The 26,732-nt window shown below is 36.6% G+C and overlaps 1 protein-coding gene across 1 annotated transcript; it reads right to left on the minus strand.

Annotated features, from left to right (window-relative positions):
• Positions 1–1,918: 1,918 nt before the first annotated feature.
• Positions 1,919–25,460, minus strand: ppp2r5a (protein phosphatase 2, regulatory subunit B', alpha isoform). Its single transcript, XM_073852951.1, has 12 exons — positions 25,268–25,460; positions 25,047–25,148; positions 24,650–24,742; positions 20,283–20,413; positions 13,905–13,964; positions 13,597–13,705; positions 13,064–13,117; positions 9,696–9,746; positions 9,417–9,536; positions 3,383–3,510; positions 2,742–2,843; positions 1,919–2,666 (listed from the first exon to the last, which is right to left on the minus strand). Exons 1-12 carry the CDS (start codon positions 25,430–25,432, stop codon positions 2,459–2,461), a joined length of 1,323 nt encoding a protein of 440 aa, XP_073709052.1. The 5' UTR covers positions 25,433–25,460; the 3' UTR covers positions 1,919–2,458.
• Between the last annotated feature and the right edge of the window lie 1,272 nt (positions 25,461–26,732).

Consider the following 26,732-nt stretch of genomic DNA (forward strand, 5'->3'; position numbering starts at 1 on the left):
ACTCGGGGGGAGTTGGAGAATGAGCCTATTTCCAAAAAAAAGTGGAGTGTTCCTTTAAAAAACCTGTTTTATGTTTGATGACAGCATTCTGTAATGACTATATGTGACCCTGGACCACAAAACCAGTCGTAAGTAGCACAGGTGTATTTGTAGCAATAGCCAAAAAATACATTGTATGGGTCAAAATTATGCAAAAAATCAGGATATTAAATAAAGATCATGTTCCATGAAGACATTTTGTAAATTTACTAGCGTAAATATATCAAAACTTAATTTTTGATTAGTAATATGCATTGCAATTGAATACCTTTAAAGGCGATTTTCTCAATATTTTGATTACAGATTTTCAAATAGTTGTATCTCAGCAAAATATTGTCCTATCCTAACAATAAAAAAATCATAAATCAACGGAAAGCTTATTTATTCAGCTTTCAGATGATGTATAAATCTCAATTTCAAAAAATTGACCCTTATGACTGGTTTTGTGGTCCAGGGTCACATATGGCAAGAGTAAAAGACAGTGACTGTTATTCAATGCATACAGACTACTAATATGACATGGAAAAAAAAAATATATCAGCCTGGCATTTTAATGCAGGATAGCACATTACAACAAGGTTATTTTACACATTCTCACAGGAAAAAAAAAAAAAATAGATCATGAGAACCTATCACAACTGCATAGCGATGAGACCATTTTTGGTAGAAGCAAAACAATAGAATGTTAAATGGAATGCCATTGAGTCTCATTTATAATATCTATTGGTTCTTTAAACATATTTTCTATTTTTGAGAAAATAAACAACAACAAAAAACTGTCATCGTTCTGTAATATGTGGGGAGTGCTAGTTATCCCTGAGTTAAGTTACCTCTAAGAATTATCTACATGGTTTAAACCCAACCTCCGAAATGCATAGTCAATGGACCCGAATGATACAGAAAACGATGAGCTTTTAATAAAATATAGTATTTAAAGATGTTGCATTTATAATGCAAGGCTGGTATTATGAGAAGAAAATGAAATGAAAAACTTCTGACCAGGTTCACTACATTTATGCTTCACTTTTTTGGCATTTCTAAGGCTAATTTTTGACACTTCCATTGAGTATAACTTATGCATCATGTGAACTATAGGCATCAAACGTTAATATTCAGCTCAGGTCACATTTACGGTAAAATACATTTCATGGTAGTGTTTGCTTTTTTAAAACAGACATTTCATTTTTAAAGCTCGCATGTGTCTCTTAATATAGAATTCACAACTAAAATTTTATTTTCCCAGTCTTTTTTGTCTTGTTCTTCAGAAGCTAAATTGTATAAGAATAGTTCTTAGAGAATATACACTATATTGCCAAAAGTATTGGAACACACCCTTCTAATGAAAAGGTTTGACTACTTTAGCAATTTCCATGAGTACAAATCTTAATGTTTAAGCATGTAAATGATATTCTAGGCAATTGTGTGCTTCTAATTTTATAGATGGAATTCCACAAAGATGGAAGCATAATTCATGTTTTTAAAATTGTATTTCAATCTCTGTTGCATCAGTTTTGGAAGTGTCTAAAATGAATGTACCCATAGTTACAAGTCATTGGTGTTTGGTACTGAGTTTTTGGCTCAAGGTCTGCATTTAAAGTCACACCAGAGGTGTTCAGCTGGGATTAGGACTTGGCTTTATGCAGACCAGTCAAGTTCTTCCAAACTGACTGAATCAATTGTTTCTATTTGAACCTTGCTTTATACACAGAGGCATTGCCATGTTAGAATAGAAAAGAACTGTATCCAAACTGTTGCTATAAAATTAGAAGCACACAATTCCCTAGAATATCGTTATATGCTTAAACATTAAGATTTGGGGGTGTTCCAATACTTTTGGCAATATAGTGTATCTTAAGAAAAATTAATTAATTCAAGATACATTCCCAAATATATATTTAGACAATTTCAGCTGGGAAAAAAAGACAAAAATACTGATTAGAACTGCATTCAAATTAGTGAAATTTTAGACACAAGGTACATTATTTTTTGGCAGTAGTGTAGCGATGTATACTAGCAGCTTTCTATTGGTCAGCGTGGCGAATCCACATGACCAACTTGAACGCATTTCATCCTAATACGAAATTCCCATTCGCTTGGATTTCTATTGAAATTTCCCAACTCACAGAAGAGTGGTAAATGTGATCGCACTGCAGTGCCGGTGAAAATCGTACATTTTTGATTAGCCAAAAATGTATAATTTACTATAACCACACTTTACATCCAAAATAGACTTACATACAGAAAATATATTATCCTTTAGCAGGAGAAAATAGCATTTAGATTTACTTTTACATAGGCTTCTGGAAAAAAAAAAGTTTAAAAATGATTATTGCTGAAGGTCCATATCCTTTACTGATCTCTACATTGGTTTACATCTGTAAACCAGCAAAATACTGCGTAAAGAAAAAAGAGGGCAGCGTCATTTGGCCCAGGTGTCGCTCTCAATTCTGTTGGTTACGGATGCTGCTGTGTTTTCAGCCTTATCGTGAAGGTGGTTGTTGTTATTGTTGTTGCTGTAGGTGAACTGGATCTCATGTCTGTTATTCTGGATGGCTGATCTCTCCTGAAGTTTGAGTTCATCCAGCTTCCTCCAGAGTTCCTCACGTTCCTGCTCTTTCTTCTTTTCCCTGAGGACAGAAGTGATGGCAATCATGAGCAGTGTCATTTCAAATTAAATGAGAAGAGTAGAGACGTGATCTTACCGCTGTCTGTCAGTTTTGTATGAGGCCGTTAGTTCATCAAACAGTTTGCTGTTCATCTCCATTAGTGTTTTTAATACATTGTAGACCAGGGCCACAATCGTCCTAAGACAATTAAAACAGAGTTACGAACACTCCTGCATGTAATTTCATTAATGTGTTTAATTATTTTATATCAACTTATGAATCTTCATAAGGGGGACAAATACAATCTTTATTAGCACGAAGAACCTTGAACATCTATGAAACTTTTCAAATGCAGAAAAGGTTATTTATCGTCGAAATAGGTTTTTTAGATTTTTAAAATGGTTCTTTTAAGAACTGTTCATTGAAAGGTTCTTTGAGGAACCAAAAATGGTTCTTACATGGCATCACTGCAAAAACACCCTTTTGGAACCTTTATTTTTTAAGAGTGTACACCGAACAAAATTTTTTTTTCAAATTATATATGCATTTAAAAGAGCAACTGGAAACAATCATTTAAAACAGTCAGTCAGTTTGGGTTTGGAATAAAGGTAATTAAATAATGATTCCTTTAATAAAAGTAAAAAAAAAAAAAAAAAAAAAAAAAAAAAAAAAAAATCCAATCTGTGGCAATATTCAAATGATTATAGTGTAGATAAATAAAAAAATCCATAACATACGGGTTCCAGTGTTCTTTGGAGATCCGGTACAAGTTTCCAAACATGATGGGAAGGATTTTGGCATTATTCTCCTCGATTAGACTCAAAATGTATTCATTGTTCCAGTAGTACAGCGATCGTTCTGCTACCTGCAAACATCACAGATAATGAAATGTACACTACCGTTCAAATGCTTGGCATTAACTTTAAAAATTAGCACTTTTATTCAGCAAAGACATTACGGTGTGTTCACACGGGGCGCAAGCGCCAACGCTTAACGGAAGGCGTGGCTGACGTTTATGGTCATAGCAGCGTCAGCCAATGAAATGCTGCTCTTGAACAGGATGAACGTGATTGGCTGCCGCCTGGCCTCTGTATTTGCATAGAGCGATCTGATTGGCTGACGCGGCGCTTCACTGGCGTTGCTCGCGGCAGAAGTTGAAAATTTCTCAACTTCTGCCGCGAGCAACGCCAGTGAAGCGCCGCCGACGGATCCACAATTCCTTTCAGCAAAGCTTGACGTCACCCATTCAAAGTCAATGGGAAGCGTTGACGCTTGCGCCCCGTGTGAACACACCGTTAGAAATGGCAGTAAAGACACTTAAAATGTTACAAAAGATTTTTATTTCAAATAAATGCTGTACTTTTAAACTTTCTATTTAAAGAATCCTGAAAATAATGTATTACCATTTCCACAAAAATATTAAGTGGCACAACCGTTTCCAACATTTATAAATTTTTTTTTTTTACATTGATAATACTAAGAAATGTATGGAAGCCGGTTTCCGCCACTGAATAAAAAAAAACATTAAAAAGGTAATTGTGACTTTATCTCACAATTCAGACTTTCTTCTCAGAATTGCGTTATGTAAACTCACAATTCTGACTTTTTTTCTCACAATTTTGAGTTAACATCTCAACTTTTTTTTTTTAGAATTGCATTATATAAACTCGCAATTCTGACTTGTGAGATTCAGAATTGTGAGATATAAACTCACAATTGCAAGTTATAAAGTCAGAATGGCAAGATATCAAGTCAGAATTGCGGTATATAATCTCGCAATAGTGAGTTTGTATCTCGCAATTCTGACTTTTTTTTCTCAGAATTGCATCATAAACTCACAATTGCAAGTTATAAAGTCAGAATTGTGAGATATAAAGTCAGAATTGCAGGATATAATCTCACAATTGCGAGAAATAAAGTCAGAATTCTGACTTTTTTTTTCGCAATTCTGACTTTTTTTCAGGATTGTAAGATATAAACACAATTGCGAGTAATAAAGTCAGAATTGTGGGATGAAATCTCTCAATGTCGAGAAATAAAGTACATAATTTTGTAATTCTGACTTTTTTCTTGCAATTGTGGGTTTGTATCTCGCAATTCTGAGAAAAAATGAGATATAAACTCGCAATTGCAAGTCATAGTCCAGTTCTGAGGAGAAAAAAAAAAGACTGGTATGTTCACAGAATTGCACAATTCTGACTTAACTCGCAATTGTGACTTTATTTCTCAGAATTGCGTTATGTAAACTCACCATTCTGACTTTTTTTCCTCGCAATTTTGAGTTAACATCTCAATTATTATTTTTTTTTAGAATTGCATCATATAAACTCGCAATTCTGACTTTTTTTCTCAGAATGGTGAAATATAAAGTCAGAATTCTGACTTTATTTCTCGCAATTACAAGTTTATATCAGAATTCTGACTTTTTTTCTCGCAATTCTGACTTTTTGTTTCCAGAATTGTGAGATATAAACTCACAATTGCAAGTTATAAAGTCAGAATGGCAAGATATCAAGTCAGAATTTGCGGGATATAATCTCGCAATAGTGAGTTTGTATCTAGCAATTCTGACTTTTTTTTTCTCAGAATTGCATCATAAACTCACAATTCCGACTTTTTTTTTCTCAGAATTGTGAGATATAAACTCATATTTGCAAGTTATAAAGTCAGAATTGCAGGATATAATCTCACAATTGCAAGAAATAAAGTCAGAATTCTGACTTTTTTTCGCAATTCTGACTTTTTTTTCAGAATTGTAAGATATAAACACAATTGCGAGTAATAAAGTCAGAATTGTGGGATGAAATCTCTCAATTTCGAGAAATAAAGTATAGAATTTCACAATTCTAACTTTTTTCTTGCAATTGCGGGTTTGTATCTTGCAATTCTGAGAAAAAATGAGATATAAACTTGCAATTGCGAGTCATAGTCCAGTTCTGAGGAGGAAAAAAAGACTGATATGTTCACAGAACTGCACAATTCTGACTTAACTCGCAATTGTTACTTTATTTCTCAGAATTCTGATTTCTTTTCTTGTAATTGCAAGTTTATATCACGCAATACTGACTTTATTTCTCCCAATTCTGACTTATAACTCGCAATTGCGACTTTATATTTTAAAATATCTCGCAATTCTGACTTTTTTCTCAGAATTGCGTTATGTAAACTCACAATTCTGACTTTTTTTCTCGCAATTTTCAGTTAACATCTCAACATTTTTTTTTTTTTGAATTGCATCATATAAACTCGCAATTCTGACTTTTTTTTCTCAGAATTGTGAGATATAAAGTCAGAATTGCGGGATATAATCTCACAATTGCGAGAAATAAAGTCAGAATTCTCACTTCTTTCTCGCAATTCTGACTTTTTTTTTCAGAATTGTGAGATATAAACTCACAACTGCAAGTTATAAAGTCAGAATGGCAAGATATAAACTCAGAATTGTGGGATATAATCTTGCAATAGTGAGTTTGTATCTCGCAATTCTGACTTTTTTCTCAGAATCGCATCATAAACTCATAATTCTGACTTTTTTCTCAGAATTGTAAGATATAAACACAATTGCGAGTAATAAAGTCAGAATTGTGGGATGAAACCTCTCAATTTCGAGAAATAAAGTATATAATTTCGCAATTCTGACTTTTTTCTTGCAATTGCGGGTTTGTATCTTGCAATTCTTAGAAAAAATTTGATATAAACTCGCAATTGCGAGTCATAGTCCAGTTCTGAGGAGAAAAAGAAGACTGATATGTTCACAGAATTGCCCAATTCTGACTTTCTGAATTCTGACAATTGTGACTTTATTTCTCAGAATTCTGACTTTTTTGCTTGTAATTGCGAGTTTATATCACGCAATACTGACTTTATTTCTCACAATTCAGACTTATAACTCGTAATTGCGACTTTATATTTAAAAATTCGAAAAAAAGTCAGAATTGTGAGACAAAAAGTCGCAATAATTTTTTATTTATTTTTTATTCAGTGGCGGAAATGGGCTTCCATAGAAATGTTTGAGTACTGATGTACTGAAGAAAATTCAGCTTTACCATCACAGGATGACATTAAATGTCAAAATATATTAAAATTGAAAATTTATTTTTTAAGTTTTTTTTTTTTTAAATATTATAATATTTTACAATAATATTTTAGACTGCTTCCAAAAACTTAAAATAAATAAATATGATTAAAAAATAAGACAGACCTCAAATTTTGGAGTAGTAATGTCAAAATCAAATCCATGCCACATGCATTTGCAAAACAGTAAAGTATTACAAGCTGTTATTATTTGCAAAGTATGGTATGGGCAACTCCAGTCTGCACCAGAATGTGAACCAAACAGAAATGTGAACTGCAAAGGTATAATGGTACCCTGGAAATCCAGAGGTCTCGCGAGAGCACAATTTGAATTGTCTCTGCAAGACACTCTGGCATCGAGCAATGATGCAGGTTACTGCAATACGTAAGCAATTGTGGGAACCAATCAAATCGGTGTATCTGATGTAGGCGGGCCAGAGGCGAGCTAAGCTGATGATGACAGCACTGCGACGTTCGAATCATATAATTCTGATTGGTCGATTTTTTGCCGCGCTCATTTCATCAGTTTGGCCGTGCTTATTTCATCAGGTGGAAAGCACTAATTGCTAATGGGGGTGTTTTCAGAGCACCCCTGTTTCACAGGGAACAGTCTGTTTTCAGAACACCCCCATTGTTTTCACTTTTTTGGATTAGCCCAACCCGCTGGAGAAGAGAGACAGATAAGTAGGCTTTTGGGGCCGTTCACATGTAGCGTCTTTTGCGCGATCAAGTTCGTTATTTCAAATGTAGATGCGCGTCTTGCGCGCGCATAATGGAAGCGACGTGGTCGCGACGCGCACGCGGTGCAACGCGCTCGTTTTTCCGCTTCATCAGCTTCCTCACGTTTTTCCGTTACATTGAAACCTCAGCAGAAACAGCTCATCATTGTGGTCCAAGGATTTTCTGAACTTTATGATTTGTCAAGCCTCCATTATTTTGACGCAAATAGAAGCAACAATGCATGAGACGCATATAGGCTTGGAGCTAGAGCGCAGCTGATGGTTGCTTAGAAACGGCAGACGCTTCCGGAGAGCAAGCGCCCGAGCGCTTTGTTGACATTAGGAAGAAAGCATCGCGCCTAGCGTTTTCCACGCGTTTTTAGGCGCGACATGTGAACGGCCCCTCATCCAAACGGAAAAATAATATCACGGAAGGAATTGTTAAGTCTATTCGTGTCTCAGCCGCGTAGCTGAGCTCTAATGTTCAGCCTCGCTCTGTGCGAGCTGCGCAGAGCGGCTGAAATGATAGTGTCTGACAGTTATACTTATAACATATGACTAAAATAATTTTCTAAATTATGTTGCACATTCCTCAAAAGTTCTTGTGATATCACTAGTTGACAACATAGTACTGTTTTCAGAAATCACAGGCTATGATATTGCGCAGGTGCACGTGATGCACCGCTGTCAGAGACGACAGACTCGCGTGTCAGACTCATTTCAATGCAAAATAATTAGGTAAAAAACGCTTAAATATACTGCAAAAAGTTTTTTATGTTTATTTATAATTAATTTAGGCAGACAACAAGGCTACCAAGTACTGAGTACAGTAGGTATCTAATTAATGTAATGTACGTTTTTTTCCCTCCACAACGTCATTTTTAGTCGACTTTTAGTCGAAAGTTTCTGGACTTCAGTCGACCAAGATTTTCTTTGGTTGATTACAGCCCTAGTTGTTTGAAACGGCTTTGGCCGCTACAATGAACGAGTTAGACTTGGCTTTCCATATAAAAGAGGAACAGAAAACCGAAAACTCGAATCGTTCCTCTGCAAGAAGGACGTTTTTGCCGTTTTGCCGACTGGATACGGCAAGAGTTTAATCTATCAGTTCACGAGTTCACGCTTAAATATAATTAGCCGGAGAATAGTAGTGCATGTTTGGCGTGCTGTCCGGTGAAGGGCTCCGAGCTCCGAGCTCGGGAGTGGCCCGAACCCAGAGTAGCTACGTTACCCCCCAATAGGAGTAGCGAGAACTCGGAGTGATGAGATGGGGTGGTGGAGGTTTACTGATAAACCATCGAGTGAATTGAGGTGAGTCAGCTGTATTTAAACCTATGGCGCTGATTGACTTGTGATGTTTACGCTAAGCATCTGATGCGCTTCTCCCGAACTTTGTTAATGAAACATCATTTAGCTTTGCTGGTAGCTAAGCGTATTGTTGTGATTGGTCGTGGCGTTATCCAATTGCGTGCAGTTAGAGTTTCAAATGCATGCTTGGTGCCGCCCCTCGAGTTAGGCAGTTTTCATTGCTCGATTCCAGACCCATAATCTTAATAGATTAGGGTCTGGATTTTTCCAGGCTAGTATAATGGTATAATAAAGGGTAAAATAAGCTTTCACTTGACTAAATACAGGTTAAAGCACTACAAAATAATTGGTTACCAAAGAAAATATGTGTTGCCGAATTATTGCTGCTAAAAATCTGTTGCAGAAAATAAAAAAGGTATAATAAAAATAAAATTCAAGCTTCTACTAAACAAGTCACTGAAAGTTTGTTTACTACATACTGCTGTGTATATGCACTTGGATGGGTGAAATGCAGAGCACAAATGTCCAAATATGGGACACCATATCGACGTCATGTCCTTTCCTTACTGTATGTGGCATGGATTTGATTCCCAATTGCATTTGTAATCAGCTGTTGTTTGATGTGATGAAATTGGACAGACTCTGATTTTACACTAACACTACACTGTACCTGAAAATGAGGGCTGGCTACACATTTAGAGATCTGCTTAAATAATGGCTCCTGAATCTTCTTGAACTGTGTGGGTTCGATAACGTCCAGGATCTCTTCAATTTCCCCTAGAAACATGACCTGACAAAGAAGAGACAGAGAACACAGGAACTCATCAGACACTATAGCCTGTAAGCGAACACTGGGAAAGTAAAAAAAAGAGAGTAGCCATTATACTGACACTCATAATGCATTCATTATTTTTTTAATGACTGGGGTGTACGTTTTCAGGGGGTTTACCTCTTTCTGACTACACGTCTTGGGCCAAAATTTAAGAAGGCCACGAACCACCTAAGAGGAAACAGAAATGGTTAAAAAATAAATATATAACACACATACACACATAACACACAAAATGTGAAAAAAATGAAGGGGTATGAATAATTTTTTTCACATTTTGTTATGTTGCTGCCTTATGTTAAACTACTTTAAATTTATTTTTTCCCACATCAATCTACACTCCCTACTCCATAATGGCAAAGCAAAAAATAGGTTTTTAACATTTGTGCAAATTTATTAAAAATAAAAAACTGAAAAGATCCTGTTGCATAAGTATTCATACCCTTTTTTGGGACACTCGAAATTTAGCTCAGGAGCATTCATATTGCTTCTAGATGTTACTACACTTCGAGTGGAGTTAAACTGTGGCAAATTCATTTGAATGAGTATGATTTAGAAAGGCACACACCTCTCAGAAAAGGTCTAACAGCTGAAAATGCATTTCAGAGCAAAAACCAAGTCCTGAGGTCAAGATAACTGCCTGTAGAGCTCAGTGACAGACTTGCGTTAAGGCAATGATCTAGGGAAGAGTTCAGAAAAAAATCTCCTGCATTGAAGGTTCACAGAAGCATTATCCATAATGGAAGAAGATTGGAACAACTAGGACTCTAGAAAATGTCTGCCAGCCCCCATCCAAGCTGACAGAGCTTGAGAGGTGAAAAGGTGAGGCAAAGAATGCAGATAATTGCCAAATGCAGATGTGCAAAGCTTGTCACATCATACCCAAAAAGACTTGAGGCTGTAAAGGTGCTTTAACTATGTAATGAGTTAAGGGTATGAATACTTATGCAATGTACTTATTTCAGTGTTTTATTTTTAATAAATTTGTAAAATTTGCAAATCTGGTTTTTGCTTTGTCATTATTATGGTGTACAGAGTGTAAATTGATGTGGGGGGAAAACTAATTTAAAGCAGTTTAACATAATGCTGCAACAAAACAAAATGTGATAAAAATGAAGGTGTATGAATACTTTTGGTAGGCACTGTACACATACACATATACATATATCAAACACACACGTTTCTCCACAGATATATTCATGGTGAGAAACAAAGGAAAAATAAGTAAGGTAGTAAATAAATACATTAATATGTAATTTAAATGTTATCTGTGATAAATCTAAAACTAAATCAGGCCTCACTTCATTATCTTAAGAAAATAAATCTTAAGAATCAAACAAAAAGTAAAGAGTAAAGGGGAAGTTTTTTTTATTTTATGATGGATATCTGTTCAATTACCAGTGGATAATACAATTATTTTCTTATCTAATTGTTTGGCTAGCTAGTGTTGTAAATTGTTTTATTTGAATGTATCACAAGAAAAGAAATTTGCCAATTCCAAACTAGGGAGGGACATGTGTACTTTGACTACTTGACAGATAAATCATGCTGGTGCAGGTGCTGTGCTATTTTTATTGCGTCATATGGATGTCTCACCGGATCCAGCTGTGCCATTTCCCCTGCTGTTTACTTGCACTCCCCAAACCCAGAAATATGAAATATCATTCATTGCACCATATCATTTCTAGCTCTGCTTTCAACACCATTGCCCTCTAACTTAGGGATTCATGCCTGTATGAAGCCATGAGTTAATTCCTGCTTACAGGCGAATAGCAGTGGTAATGAGCTCACGATGAACTCTGGGCTTCCCTGTGGTTGGCAGCAATGCAGTCACTGTTCACACATGACTGTTCAACCAAACCCAGCAGCCGATGTATTATCACACTGGGTGAAAAATACACAGATGGCCAGTGACAGTGGCTTGAAACCCCAAGAGCAAGCCAAACCTCCAGAAGCCCCTCAGCATCTTAACACTCTGTGATGTCTGAGGAAGTTTGGCATCAGTACCTGTTCTCAGGGTGCCACAGCCTAGTGCTTTAACATCTGGTATAGGTTATAAGGTCATGAATTGCTGCTTAAGGGGTTTAAATATTCACCACTGTGGCCTTGATAAAGGCACTTATTACTTCGGGTTACTCCAGAAGGATTTTCTGTGTTAAGAGCCCTGGAAGTCAACATAGTAGCACATTCCAAATGAATTATACTATCACCAACAAAACATCTACTATAATATAATGATGTTTTTTCCATATTGTGTAAAAATCAGAACCAATAATTAATATACAGCTATGGAAAAAATTAAGTGACCACTTGAACATTTTCAGTTTTTTTCTGGTTTATAATTACAGTGAGGGAAAAATTATCTGATCCCCTGCTGACTTTGTACATTTGCCCACTGAAATGATAAGTCTATAATTTTAATGGTAGGTTTATTTGAACAGTGAGAGACAGAATAACAAAAAAAAAAAAAACCTGAAAAATGCATTTCAAAAAAGTTATACATTGATTTGCATTTTATTGAGAAGTATTTGACCCCTTCGCAAAACATGACTTGTACTTAGTGGCAAAACCCTTTTCAGGTCAGACGTTACTTGTAGTTGACCACCAGGTTTGCACACATCTTAGGAGGGATTCTGTCCCACTCCTCTTTTCTTGAGCAGGGGGATCTTGCGGGTGCTGCATAGTCAGTCATGATCACTGAAATTCCACGAGGTGAGATCTTGCATGGAGCCCCAAACCAAGGAAGATAGGGGATCAAATACTTATTTCACTTATTAAAATGCAAATCAATTCATAACTTTTTTAAATGCGTTTTTTTTTGTTGTTGTTGTTGTTGTTGTTGTTGTTGTTATTCTGTCTCTCACTGTTAAAATAAACCAATCGTTCAAATTATAGACTGATCATTTTTTTGTCAGTGGGCAAACGTACAAAATCAGCAGGGGATCCAAAAATTTTTTTCCTCACTGTATGTGTTTAAGTTAAACATAATTTTTGTTTTATTTTCAAATGTAAAATAAAAATGCCATTTAGAACATGTTAAATAGAGTACACAGGTTTTTTATGCAGTCTACAAATGGACACTTCACGGGATCTCAAAGTTTGCTTTTTGGTAGCAGAATCACATACTTATGATAAACATTGATCTCATGGAGCTAAACATTGATTTTCTGGGTAAAAACCTACCAGTCATCAAGACCATTTACTCTCTTTTGGATAAGACTATATTTTTGCCCTACAAAAGTCAGGTGGGGGAATTTTTTTATAAGACATTATTTTTTTGCAATTCTGTCAAGGACACTAGTGTGCAGAAAGTACACATTTTGACTACTATTATTACTACTACTCACATAAATTATAAAATTAGATTTAAAATTTTATTTCCTATAATAGATTCTAACTCTCAGAATGTAGCTGTAAAGCAAAGTGTGTTGGTGGCTCAAATAAACTGAAATGGGATTGTGTGAAGGAGGGAGTGAGGTGAGCAGTACCACTTCAGTGAGGGTCGGGTCCTTTTCTAAGAACTGAACCACACAGTAGGCCAGCTGAAACACAAAGTGAAGAGTGAATGTGAACAGTAGATACTAAAGAAGAGATGGTTTGTGCAAATACTGTGCAAACAATCAACCTGCCAAATATTTTCATATCAGCACGCTTATGAATCACATCCCAATAATTTTGTTTAACTTTGTAAACAGTAAGGGTCAATGCAAGGATCCACAAACTTTTGCCTAACCTAGTGCCACTATTGCAGGGATTCCCAAAATATGTCAGCTGAACTATATAAGGTATACTTCAGTTCAGGAAGTATAGATCTTAAAATATTACTAACAATATGGAACAAAGATTTCACAGCAAAAAGAAACTTGAACCATGACCTGAAGGTAGACCGTTTTACGATTATACTAAAGGCCTTTAACTTACAAAAAATATATAAATTATCAGTCAGATTACAAAAGGCACTTGGTTGTAGTAGATTGTGTGCAACAGGTTTTTCAGCTTTGCTCAGACTGTACAGGGTTACCTGTGCATGGAACAGCGCAAGTCCTTTGGCAGTGTGCAGGGGAATGAGGATCTTCATGAGGAACTGCTTGTGTTCAGCCTTCAGCGGCAGAGCAAAGCCATTGATGATACTGGAGCATGGAAAGTTTGACATTAGATGACTACAGCCAGCCAACACCTATACACTAAACCCACAGCCAAACAATCTGTTACCCAGCATGCATTCTGACTCTATGCTATATTCAAATGCACTAACTGCATTAAACGATCTGTGAACAGAACATGAACATAGATGCATAAGCAAAAAATGAAAATGAAATAAAGAATTACCTGCCCAGAATCTCAAGGAGTTCAGCGACTCCATTAAAGTGCTCAGTTTCATAGATATATCTGGGAAAATTGCAATATGAAGATTTACATTTCAAATAAAATATAATGCAATATTATATAATAAAAAAAAAAATACAAATATGCTCATCAACATGCGTTTGTTTGATCAACAATACAGAAAAAACAATAATACTGCAAAATGTTATTACAATAAAATAATATACAATATTTTTTTCTTGTGATGCAAAGCTGAATTTTCATCAGCCATTACTCTGGTCTTCAGTGTCAAAAGATTCTTCAAAAATCATTCTAATATGCTGATTAATTATTGGAAGTATCTATGTTGGCAACAGTTGTGCTACTAAAAATTTTTTTGAAAAAAGTTAAAATAAATATTTGCTAACAATATAAGTCTTTGCTATCCTTTTTCTTATCAATTTAACACATCCTTGCTGAATAAATGTAATAATTTCTTTCAAAAAATGAAAGAATAAAGATTTACTGACCCCAAACTTTTGAACATTAGTGTATTTTGTTACAATTTCTATTTTGAATAAATGCTGTTCTTTTTATTTTTTATTTTATTAACTTTTTATTCATAAAAGAATCCTGAAAAAAGTATCAGAGATTCCAAAAAAAATATTAAGCAACACATCTGTTTCCAGCACTGATAATAAATCAGCATATTAGAATGATTTCTGAAGGTTAATGTGAAACTGAATACTGAACTAATGAAGCTGAAAAATTCAGCTTTTATCTGTCACAGTTCTGTCAGTTCATGTCTTTTCTATTGGTTTCTCCCATTGTCTCCCCCTGTCATTTTGTTATCATTTGGTTTAGTCCTCGTCACCGTGATCTGTGTCACCTGTGTTTAATTATTAGTTAGCTTTATAAACCTGTCCTTGAGTTCAGTCTACTGTCGGTCTTTGCAAATGTTACTTGTGTTTCGTGTGTGGTATTCTCTGTTTTCCTGCCTGATCCTGCTTGTTACTCTGAAGAGTTTATTAAAATAGTGTTAATTGTTTATCTTGTCTCTCGTCTCGTTGAACCAGCACGTTCCGTTACAGAAAGACCGACCGAAACAGTTTTTCCGGCACCTTCCCCTTCGTTTATTTTGTCGTTTGTTAGCCTCAGTGTTTTGTTTTTTGTTTTTTTCAAGTATGGACCCTACTGTTCTCCTGATCCTCCTGAGGCAGGGGGAACGCTCTCTTGAGGACCACACATGTGAGTTTCTCTTCCTGGCAAACCAGTCACACTTCCCGGATAGCAGCCTATGCGTCCACTACCGCCTAGGACTGAACTCTGCCACCAAGGCGCTGCTATCCGGGGAGGGTCCTCAAGAGAGCCTGCCGGATTTCATCGAGTGGGTGCTGGCGTCCTGCCAATCTTCCTGGACTGTCGGCGTCGTCGAGGAGGACGTCAGCCCCACTCACGACCCAGAACCCAGCCAAACATCACCCCGACATGCGGAGTTGCAGCCCGAGCCCACCGACGATGGAGAGCCAGAGCCGAGAGCGACAGAGCCAGAGCTGGACCCATCGGACCAGGTGCGAGAGCCGACTGCAACATCCGCGACGGTGGAGTATGACGTGGAGCAAGAGAGGGCTACAGAGAGCCCTGCCCACTGCACCACCACTGAGGGTGAGCTTGGACCTAATTCTGGGGACTTAATAGATTTTTTTTCGGATCTCATCGAAGATAACTCTGGTAACTTAATTGACTTTGATATGGAAATATCCGTCTGTCCTGTCTGCCCGGAATTCCCACCCACCCACCCTCTGTCATCTGATGCCATGTTTGTCTGGCCGCCGCTGTCCCCTGACAGCCCCTCAGCTCACCCTCAGCCACCACCTGTGCAGTGGGCTTGCCGCGGGGCTGCCAGCTTCCATCGGCGTCTCGGCTGGAGGATCCCTCAGCTCCGCCTCCAGCCTCCGAGTCCAGGACTCCGCCTCGGCCCTTCGACCCCGCGGTTCCACCTCGGCTCTCGACGCCCTCCTCTACACCGTCGCCCGTCGATCCACCAGCTCCACCGGGCTCCATCGTCTTTTCGGCTCCGCCCTGGTCAGTCGTCACCCCATCGTCACCTCAGGACTCTGCTCCTCCGGCTGTGCCTCGTCGCGCCGTCCCACCGGCTCCTTGGGACTCCTCCTTCCTGCGGGCACAGCCTCCATCCTCTGTCGCTCCGGCTCCGCCGCGGATCTCCGGGACTCCGCCTCCGCCTCGGGCGCCAGAGCCTGTTCCACCTTGGCCCTCCGGATCCTCGGCGTCACCCCGGATCATCGGCTCTCCGTCTCCGCCTCGGGCTCCTTCTCCATCTGCTCCGCCTCTGTCGGTCGGCCCCATGGAGTCGGCACGCCTTCGTCCACCATGGTTCCTCCCTCCGTCGGCTCCACAGTGGGCCGTCATCATGGCTGCGGTCTGGGTCTGTTCCTCCTGCCTTAAGCCCCACCCATGTCCTCCCTGGCTCCTCCCTCCGTCGTCGCCCCTCTGGACTGTATTGTCTGTCACCTGGACTTTTGTTTTGGTCCCCCTCCTGGGGTGGCGTCCTCCGCCGAAGCCTCCATGGACATTTTCTGTTGTGTTTTTTTTTTTTTTTTTTTTTTTTTTTTTTTTTTTCGCCCCTCTTTTCTGTTTTGTTTTTCTTTTTCTACGGCGCGAGGACGCGCCTATTCGGAGGGGGGCGTAATGTCACAGTTCTGTCAGTTCATGTCTTTTCTATTGGTTTCTCCCATTGTCTCCCCCTGTCATTTTGTTATCATTTGGTTTAGTCCTCGTCACCGTGATCTGTGTCACCTGTGTTTAATTATTAGTTAGCTTTATAAACCTGTCCTTGAGTTCAGTCTACTGTCAGTCTTTGCAAATGTTACTTGTGTTTCGTGTGTGGTATTCTCTGTTATCCTGCTTGTTACTCTGAAGAGTTTATTAAAATAGTGTTAATTGTTTATCTTGTCTCTCGTCTCGTTGAACCAGCACGTTCCGTTACATTATCACAGAAATAAATTAGATTTTTAATGTATGTTAAAATAGAAGAAAGTTGTTTTATATTGTAATAATATTTCACAATATTACATGTTCTTCTGTATTTTTGAAAAAACATTTTCTATTTGAATATATTTCCAAATGGAATTTATTTCTGTGATGCAAAGCTTCTTAACATTTTTATGGAATAAAAAGTTTAAAGGACAGCATTTATTTGAAATAGAAACATGCTAACATTGTAATGTTGTTACTGTCACTTCTGAATAATGTATATATTAATTTTGTGTGTCCTTGCTGAACCAAAAAAAAAAATAAATAAAAAAAATAATATATATATACACATACACACACACAGTCAAGCCCGAAATTATTCATACCCCTGGCAAATTCTGACTTAAAGTTACTTTAATTCAACCAGCAAGTTTTTTTTTGACCGGAAATGACACAGGCTTCTTATCTTGACGATTGTACAAGAGGCATCATTGTGGAAAAATCATCGTTTCTCAGCTTTTATTTACATTTGAACAAAAAGTGGCATGTCCAAAATTATTCATACCCTTTGCAAACTGTCACAGTCTATGGAAAAATCCAAAGTTATATACCATTCCAAATAGTCCAAGCTGTTCTAAAGCATCCTAACTACCCTGATTCATTGGGAACAGCCGTTTTAATCAACTCAATAGGTGAAAAACACCTGCTGTTGGTTTGTGGACAGTCATGGCTAAGACAAAGGAGCTCACTGAGGACTTGCGGCTGTGCATTGTGGCTGCTCACAAGTCAGGAAAGGGCTATAAGACCATATCTAAATGTTTTGAAGTTCCAGTGGCTACAGTGCAAAGTATTTTTAAAAAATACAAGACATTCCGCACTGTGAAAAATCTCAGAGGATGTGGTTGGAAGGCAAAAGTGACACCTGTGCTGGCCAGGAGGATAGTAAGAGAGGTAAAAAAAGAATCCAAGAATCACCACCAAGGCCATCCTGATGAATCTGGGCTCTGCTGGTGGCAACATCTCAAGGCAGACAATCCACAGACATTGCACACCGCTGGGTTCCACAGACGCAGACCAAGGAGGACACCACTTCTCCAGATAAGGCACACAAAAGCCCGCTTGGCCTTTGCAAATGCTCATCTGGACAAAGAAGAAGACTTATGGTCTTCTGTTTTATGGTCAGATGAAACAAAAATTGAATTGTTTGGCCACAATGATGTAGCCTTCTAAGAACACCATCCCCACTGTCAAGCATGGTGGTGGGAACCTAATGTTTTGGGGGTGTTTTTCAGCCGGTGGACCATGGAACCTAACCACAGTCAACAGCACCATGAAAAAGGAGCAACACATCAAAATTCTCAATAACAACATCAGGCAGTCTGCAGATAAAACTTGGCCTTAGGCACCAGTGGACATTTCAGCACAACAATGACCCAAAACACACAGCAAAAGTGGTGAAGAAATGGTTAGCAGACGAAAACATTAACGTTTTGCAGTGGCCCAGCCAAGGTTATTATAGTTAATGAAAACTAATGAAAAAACTAAAACTAGAATTGAAAAAGCATTTTCGTTAACTGAAATAAAAATAAAAACGAGAGTTTAAAAAAAAACGAAAACTAACTTAAACTGTTTTGTGTGTATACAAAACGAATTTAAACTAACTAATATTATAGCAAAAACGTCCTTCGTTTTCGTCTTTGTAAACATTGTGGCGATATGGATCCAAATCTATACCGGCGTTTGCACCTTGCCCACTAATTAAAACGGAAGTCTGGGAGTGAGCGGATGGAAAAAAACGTGAAGGAAACGGTACCTGAAAGAAACTGTGACCAAAGGTGTTGGATTGTTTGCTTGCGCAGACCGAGTGTGAACGCCAAAACATCGGAGAAAATTGGTGGTGCATTAATACCGGTTGCAACTTAAGTCCAGCCTGGTTCGCCTGCCGCAGGTGCTATAGTTTCTCTTCTTCTGATAAAACTCCGCTGAAGCTCCAAAGATTTGTGTCCCGGCCTGTAAATTGGTTGGCCGACCAGACGCTGCCTGCTTCACGCAGCAGATGCACACACAAACAATCACACTGCACAAAAACTCACGCTCCCGCACTCACACAACACACTGCAAACTGATCGAACCTAAATTTATTTTCTCATTTTTGATTTTTGTCTTGTGATGTGTGAAAACGGTGAACTTTAAGACAGTTTCCAGTTGAGTTAAAAACGAAACAGACACTTTTTGTCTTTTTTAGTAGGAGGACATTTCTTTTTTTATGGTTTCACTTTCTATTGGACTTTTTGAATTGAGCAAGTGAAAATCCTTTTTCTCAATGAATTAATGTTTTTTTTTAAATTTTATTAATGCTGTGAAAACGAAAAAAAAAAAAAGTAAATATATTGTTTTCCACTTCATTCTTTCCTTCTGATGTTTGTGTTGTGTATTATTTTTTTTTATTTGGCAAAATTTGGAATCTTTGCCTTGTCTGGTGCCCGAACAGCACTATTAAAGTACAACCCTAAGTTGATTAAATTTACCTTTGGGGGCCGCCACTATTACAACATAAGCCTTTTGGGTTGAAATAAAAATCTATTTAGGCTACTTCACATTGCCTGTTTTATGCCAGGTGTTTTACCCGTACGGCACCACGTAGTCTGTGATGTCACGTGTCAATAGTCTGTCCGCGAATCATGCACCTGACAAATATCCTAATTTACAAAAAAAAAAAAAACTAAAACTAACACTTTAACTAATAAAAACTAAATTAAAACTAAGCAATTTCAAAGTATAAAAACTAATAAAAACTAGTAAATCTGCCACTAAAACTAATTAAAACTAACTGAATTTGAAAACAAAAAGTCAAAACGAAATAAAAACTAAAACTAATGAAAAATCCAAAACTATTATAACCTTGCCAGCCAGAGTCCTGACTTAAATCCAATTGAGAATCTGTGGAAGGAGCTTAAGATCAGGGTGATCGCAAGGAGACCCTCCAACCTGAGAGAGTTGGAGCTCATCGCTAAAGATGAATGGGCAAAAATACCAGTGGAGACATGCAAAAAGCTAGTCAGCAATTATAGGAAGCGTTTGATTGCTGTAATAGCCAAAAAAAGGCTTTTCTATTGATTATTGAGAAGGGTATGAATAATTTTGGACATGCCACTTTTTGTTCGAATGTAAATAAAAGACACACAATGATGCCTCTTGTACATCGTCTTATTATCTTTTGGGAAAAGCCTGTGTCATTTCCGGTCAAAAAAAAAAAAAAAAACTTGCTGGTTGAATAAAAGTAACTTTAAGTCACAATCTTCCAGGGGTATGAATAATTTCGGGCTTGACTTATATATATATATATATATATACACACACACACACACACACACACATATATATATACAAGTGTAAGTGTTTACTTACCTCAGAAAAATATTGTTGATCTGTTTCCGAACAAAGGCACGCAAACCTAGAAACTTCCCGTAGATGCGATGCAGAATTGTTTTTAAAAACTCTCTCTCTCGAGGATCTTCACTGTCAAACAGTTCTAAGAGCTGAAAAAAAAAGCAAGGAGTCAATTTCCTCACAATCATTTCTTTGCCGTTTTCTCTCATCTTCCTTGAAGGTGCCAGTTCTCTGCGGTTTCTTTGTTCTAATACCTTTGAAAAGTCACTACACAACTGAAACTTCTCTGAATAGTGTGACATTTTGTTTGTAGTCACGATGCCTGGGTTATCTGAGTTTTTAAAGCAAGGGACAGCTACATGATGAAGGTTAAGGTTGCAACTCTGCAATAATGTAATCATTATCTTGTTTTTCTTTTCCCTTTTTACCTTTCAATATACTGAAAAGTATAAATTGTGACCCTGGACAACAAAACCAAAAGGGTCATTTAAAAAAAAAAAATCTTTATTAAAGATTTATCTGTAAGCTAAATAAAGCTAAATTCCATTGATGTATGGTTTGTTAGGATAGAACAATAATTGGCTGAGTTACAACTATTTGAAAATCTGGAATCTGAGAGTGCAAAAAAATCTAAATATTGAGAAAATCACCCAAAGTTGTCCAAATAAAGTTGCATATTACTAATAAAAATTAAGTTTTGATATATTTACATAGGAAATTTACTAAATATCTTCATAGGACATGATCTTTATTTGATATAATATATTATTTAATAAAAAAATATAATGTACTGCTACAAATATACCCATGCTACTTAAGACTGGTTTTGTGGTCCAGGGTCACAATTAAGAATGAACGAAAAACATGGCATGCAATGTACAATTTGTACCCAGTTGAAACTCCTAATGGAAGGTTTTATGGAATGGTTTGATTCTGGCAGCGTCGACTGTTATGTCACATTAGACTGTCCACACAGGACTGCGTTATATAATGCTACCTTTAGCCTCCAGACAATGAATCCCTGCCATGAGTGATGTATCTGACAACAGCCTTTATGCAACATGACATTATTAGTAAATGAATCTGACCTCAATCACATTCAAGAGGCCGTTAATGATGTCTAAAACATTAGTAACTCTAAATCAAATTTCAAACAGGATTAAAATTGCTCATCCTTCACATGCAGGGCTTATTTCAATACATCACTATGAATAAGCTGGAATAAAAGACCAGCTGACCATAGCTTTATCACCCTAAAATAAAGCACTTTCAAATGGGAATTTAATTCATTTAAGTAGTTAAGTTGTCACCTAACAGGACCCAGTACATGGTAAATATATGAAAAACAAAAGTAATAATAAAATGTATATATTTGTAAAATATAATATGCCCTAAAACATTTTCAAAATCTTAAAGCTAAAATATGTAACTTCTGTACAACAGCTTCTCCAAATGAAATAATAATGCAAAAAAACAGCAGACACCCAGTTGAACGATCTACCACATCTACACTAGAACAACTTTTTTTGTGTTGTGTCTGCTATCTGTCATTATGTTCTTTCTCCAAGCCTGGACTACAGTGCTGCCTCTTTCCTTCCTGTGGCGTAAACAACAGGCCGCTATTTAAAGCAGCCCAGGAAACACTCGCATCATGGAAACTAGCCTTTACCAGCGTCCACACTGACTCTACATTCCAGAGCATTCAGTGTGCTCAGGGGGAATGACCGGGTCGATTCGGACAGCTGATGACCCACTGCTTCACGCAGGAACAGACACTGGCTGAGGCAGATGCAAAAAGAGGAAAAGACCAGGCCTGCCACACGTGTAATTTCATATATATTATAGTGTTGCATTTGAGAAATGTGATTGTTAGCTGTTAATAAATTAAGGGAATGGGGAAAATGTTGTTTATTAAACATTTATTAGTATGGAACACCTGCTAGAAGACTGCTTTTGTGTAACTGTTTTTCAGCTAATTTAAATGTCTGATGAAATTCCTATTCTATATTTATTTCATACTTATAAGCTACACATTCGCATAGTGTACTGAGAACTTACAAAGTTTGTAACTCGCACAATACAAGCTATTAGTTTGTTTTATGTTTAGCTAATTAGTACACTGTTAGGACAGAAACAAATATAAAGGGTCTGTAAGACCAACATAAGACAGCAGCCAATAAAGGCCTTACAAATAGCTTGTAATGGCATACAAGTCCATAACTAGTCATTTACAAATGCAGTTATTAGTCATTAATTACTGTTTAATTCCTGATCCTTAAAATAAAGGGTTACCGACTTGTTTTATGAGAATATACAGTTGAGGTCAAAAGTGTACATCCCTCTTTCAGAATCTGCAAAATGTAAATTATTTTACCAAAATGCATGTTATTGTTTATTTAGTACTGACCTGAATAAGATATTTCACATAAAAGAAGTTTATATATAGTCCACAAGAAAAAGAAGAGTTGAATTTATAAACATGACCCCATTCAAAAGTTTACGTCCCCTTGATTCTGCCTGCTGTTCTTCAGAAAAAAATCCTTCAGGTACCACAAATTCTTTAGTTTTCCAGCCTTTTTGTGTATTTTAACCCTTTCCATGCTCCAGAAGAAAAAAACATGCATTAAGAGCAAGGGGGTGAAACATTTTGAATTTAAAGATTAGGGTAAATTTGACTTATTTTGTCTTAATCTGAGCATGTAAGTATTTTAGAAGTTTCTGAAGGGCAGTACTAAATGAAATAAATATGATAGTCATGCAAATTAAGAAACATTGTATGTACACATCTCCATTCTGTTCAAAAGTTTTCACCTCCCCGGCTCTTAATGCATGGTTTTTCTTTCCTTTTATTAAGAATCAAGGGGATGTAATCTTTTAAACAGGGTCATTTTTATAAATTCAACTATTATTTTCTTTTATGTGAAACATTTTATCCAGTTCAGTATTATAAACAATAACATGCATTTTGTATGATTGTATGAATAATTGAAGGTATAATTCACTCAAAAATTAAAACTTGATGTTCATCTGCTTACCCTCAGGGCATCCAAGATGTAGGTGACTTTGTTTCTTCAGTAGAACACAAACAAACATTTTTTTTTACTCAAACCGTTGCAGTCTCTCAGTGATATAATGGCAGTCAATGGGGACCAAATCTTTGAGAGTAAAAAAAAAAAAACGTACACAGACAAAACCAAATTAAACCCTGCGGCTCGTGACGATACATTGAGGTCTTAAGACACAAAACGATCGGTCTGTGCAAGAAACTGAACAGTATTTGTATCATTATTTACCTCTGATCCACCACAACGTTCAACTGTATGGAGCGTGTTCACAACAGCCGGCACGTCAACGTGCTCTGGCAATGTAGTTGGTGAAAAGTCAACACTCCTGGATGAGTTCGCACAAGAAACGTAATCTTTTAGTTTTAAATCGGTTGCCAGAATCAGGATAAGCACAAGTAATTACCATTTTGAGTAGCCATTATGCACTGTGTAAACAATGAGTGATCTATACACGCGACAAATCGCTTCCGCGCGTACATCTACTATGGCAGATCACGTTGACGCGCTCAGGACAGTTGAATGTTGCAGTGGATCAGAGGTAAATAATTATATAAATACTGTTCAGTTTCTTGCACAGACCGATCGTTTTGTGTCTTAAGTCCTCAATGTATTGTCACGAGCTGCAGGGTTTAATTTGGTTTTGTCTGTGTACGTTTCTTTTACTCTCAAATATTTGCCCATTGACTGCCATTATATGACTGACAGACTGCAACGGTTTGAGTTAAAATTCTTCGTTTGTGTTCTACTGAAGAAACACTACACCTACATCTTGGATGCCCTGGGGGTAAGCAGATAAACATCAAATTTTCATTCTTGGGTGAACTATCCCTTTAACATTTTGCAGATTCTGAAAGGGGGGTGTCAACTTTTGACCTCAACTGTATACATTCTCATAAAACAAGTTGTATCTTAAACTTTCAACCTCAATTTTGTTTCCTTTTCCTTTCTTGTATTCCTCATTTAAGTCAGATGTGTGTTTTAGGGATAAACCTCACAAATTGCATGCTTAAAACAATATAAAAAAAGACACTTTTTTTTTTAAATGAAGACCCATTTCTCTCGGATTTCATCAAAAATATCTTAATTTGTGTTTCGAAGATGAATGACTTAAGGGTTTGGAACAACATGAGAATGAGTAATTAATGACAGAGTATAAGATTATGCTCCTTTAAAATAAAAAGGTAAATGCCCAGAAAAAAATAATAAGAACAAATAATGACTAATAATCACAAACTATATGTGTGAAAAAAAATAATTAATTATTTAATTTTTACATGATATTTATATAATTACAGTAGAATTATTAAAACATTCATATACCTGTAGCACAAACTTCTGGTCAATGTAGCGTTTGGCAGTACTTGGCTGGAAGTCTGGATTTTCTAGGAATCGAAGTAAAAACTCATACACCAACTGAAAAAAGACAACAAAAAAAAAGACAATATTTAATATTTCTCTAATAATTTAAGCATGTAGAAAAAGATATTACAACATATAAATCAATAAAACAAACTAACAAATAAATAAATAAATGCATTTACGTGTCAACATTATACTTTAACATGAACAAAATGCATATTTAAAAAATTTGACTGGTTTAATTTATTCACACACTGTGCTGTGCATGAAGTTTATTAAATATAACATATTCACATATATAAAAAAAATAATGCAAACAATGAGCCATAAAGTGTGAGAGTACCAGGCTACATCTGACCTGCATGTGTGGCCAGGAGGCTTCTAGAGTGGGTTCATCTTCTTCTGGATCAAAGTCTGGGTTTTCACTGGGTGGAAGTGCTCTGAAAATATTTGTGCTAACCTGTAAACAAAAATGATTTGGAGTTTACTTTGACTAGATAGATCACTAAGGAAGGGATTTTTATTTTCACTAAAAACAAATCAATTTTAAAGGTTGGTGGACATCACATGAATGCTGACCATGGTGGTGATCTCAGGGTAGACAGGCTCCACCAGAACACCTCTGTTAGTGGAAACATAATCCACAAGCTCACTAAGAGTGGCCCGTTTGGTCTCTTTGCTCTTTAGGTCAGTCACTGTGTCGTAGAAGTCAAACATTACGCAGCACTGCTGTAGTTTCTGCATGAAGAGCTCATGCTGTTCTGTGGAAGATGCATCTGAAAAAAATAAAATAAAATAATACTTGTTTAATATTTGTTCTCCTGTACTGTCAGTTCACTAATTTATAAACAAATAATGAGACATTTAGACTAAGTCTTCAAACACCTTAAACAAAACATGACAGAACAGAAACAAAAAACATGACAAGACAAAACTAAGCAAAAAAGTAAAATAAAATAAATAAATAAAACAGAACAAAACAACGCAAAGCAAAAATACAAAACTTGACATACAGTTGAGATCAAAAGTTTACATCCCCCTTTCAGAATCTGCAAAATGTTAATTACTTTACCAAAATAAGAGGGATCATAAATGGTACTGACCACAATAAGACATTTCACATAAAATCACATACATATAGTACACAAGAGAAAATAATAGCTGAAATCTTTTTTTTTTTGGCTTAGTTATAGTTGTTCTTGAATCCCTTGTTTGTCCTGAATAATTAAACTGCCTGCTGTTCTACAAAAAAATATATATATATTTTTAATTTCCCACAAATTATTTGGTTTCCAGATTTTTGTGTATTTGAACAATTTCCAACAATGACTGTATGATTTTGAGATCCATCTTTTCACAATGTGGACAACTGAGGGACTCATATGCAACTATTACAAAAGGTTCAAATGCTCACTGATGCTCCAGAAGAAGAAAAAAAACATGCATTAAGAGCTGGGGGGTGAAGACTTCTTGAATTTGAAGATCAGGGTAAATTTGAACTTATTTTTTTTTCTTCTGGGAAACATGTAAATTTCTTCTGTAGCCTCTGAAGGGCAGTACTAAATCAAAATGAATATGATCTTTAGGCAAAAGAAGATAAAATGTACACATTTTAATTCTGTTCAAAAGTTTTCACCCCCGAAAAGATGGCTCTCAGAATCATTTAGTCATTGTTGGAAAGGGTTCAAATACACAAAAATGCTTGAAATCAAAGAATTTGTGGGAGCTAAAAGATTTTACTGAAGAACAGCAGGCAGTTTAACTGTTCAGGACAAACAAGGGACTCATGAACAACTATCAGTAAACCAAAAACACACAGCTGTGGACCATTCAGGTAAGAACACAGTATTAAGAAACAAGGGGACGTGAACTTTTGATAGGGGATCATTTTTATAAATGAAACTATTATTTTCTCTTGTGGACTATATGTAAACATCTTTTACGTGAAATATCTTATTCAGGTCAGTACTAAATAAACAATAACATGCATTTTGTATGATCCCTCTTATTTTGGTAACATAATTAACATTTTGCAGATTCTGAA

Source organism: Garra rufa, chromosome 13 (genome assembly GCF_049309525.1).
Source record: "Garra rufa chromosome 13, GarRuf1.0, whole genome shotgun sequence".
NCBI classification, from domain to species: domain Eukaryota; kingdom Metazoa; phylum Chordata; class Actinopteri; order Cypriniformes; family Cyprinidae; genus Garra; species Garra rufa.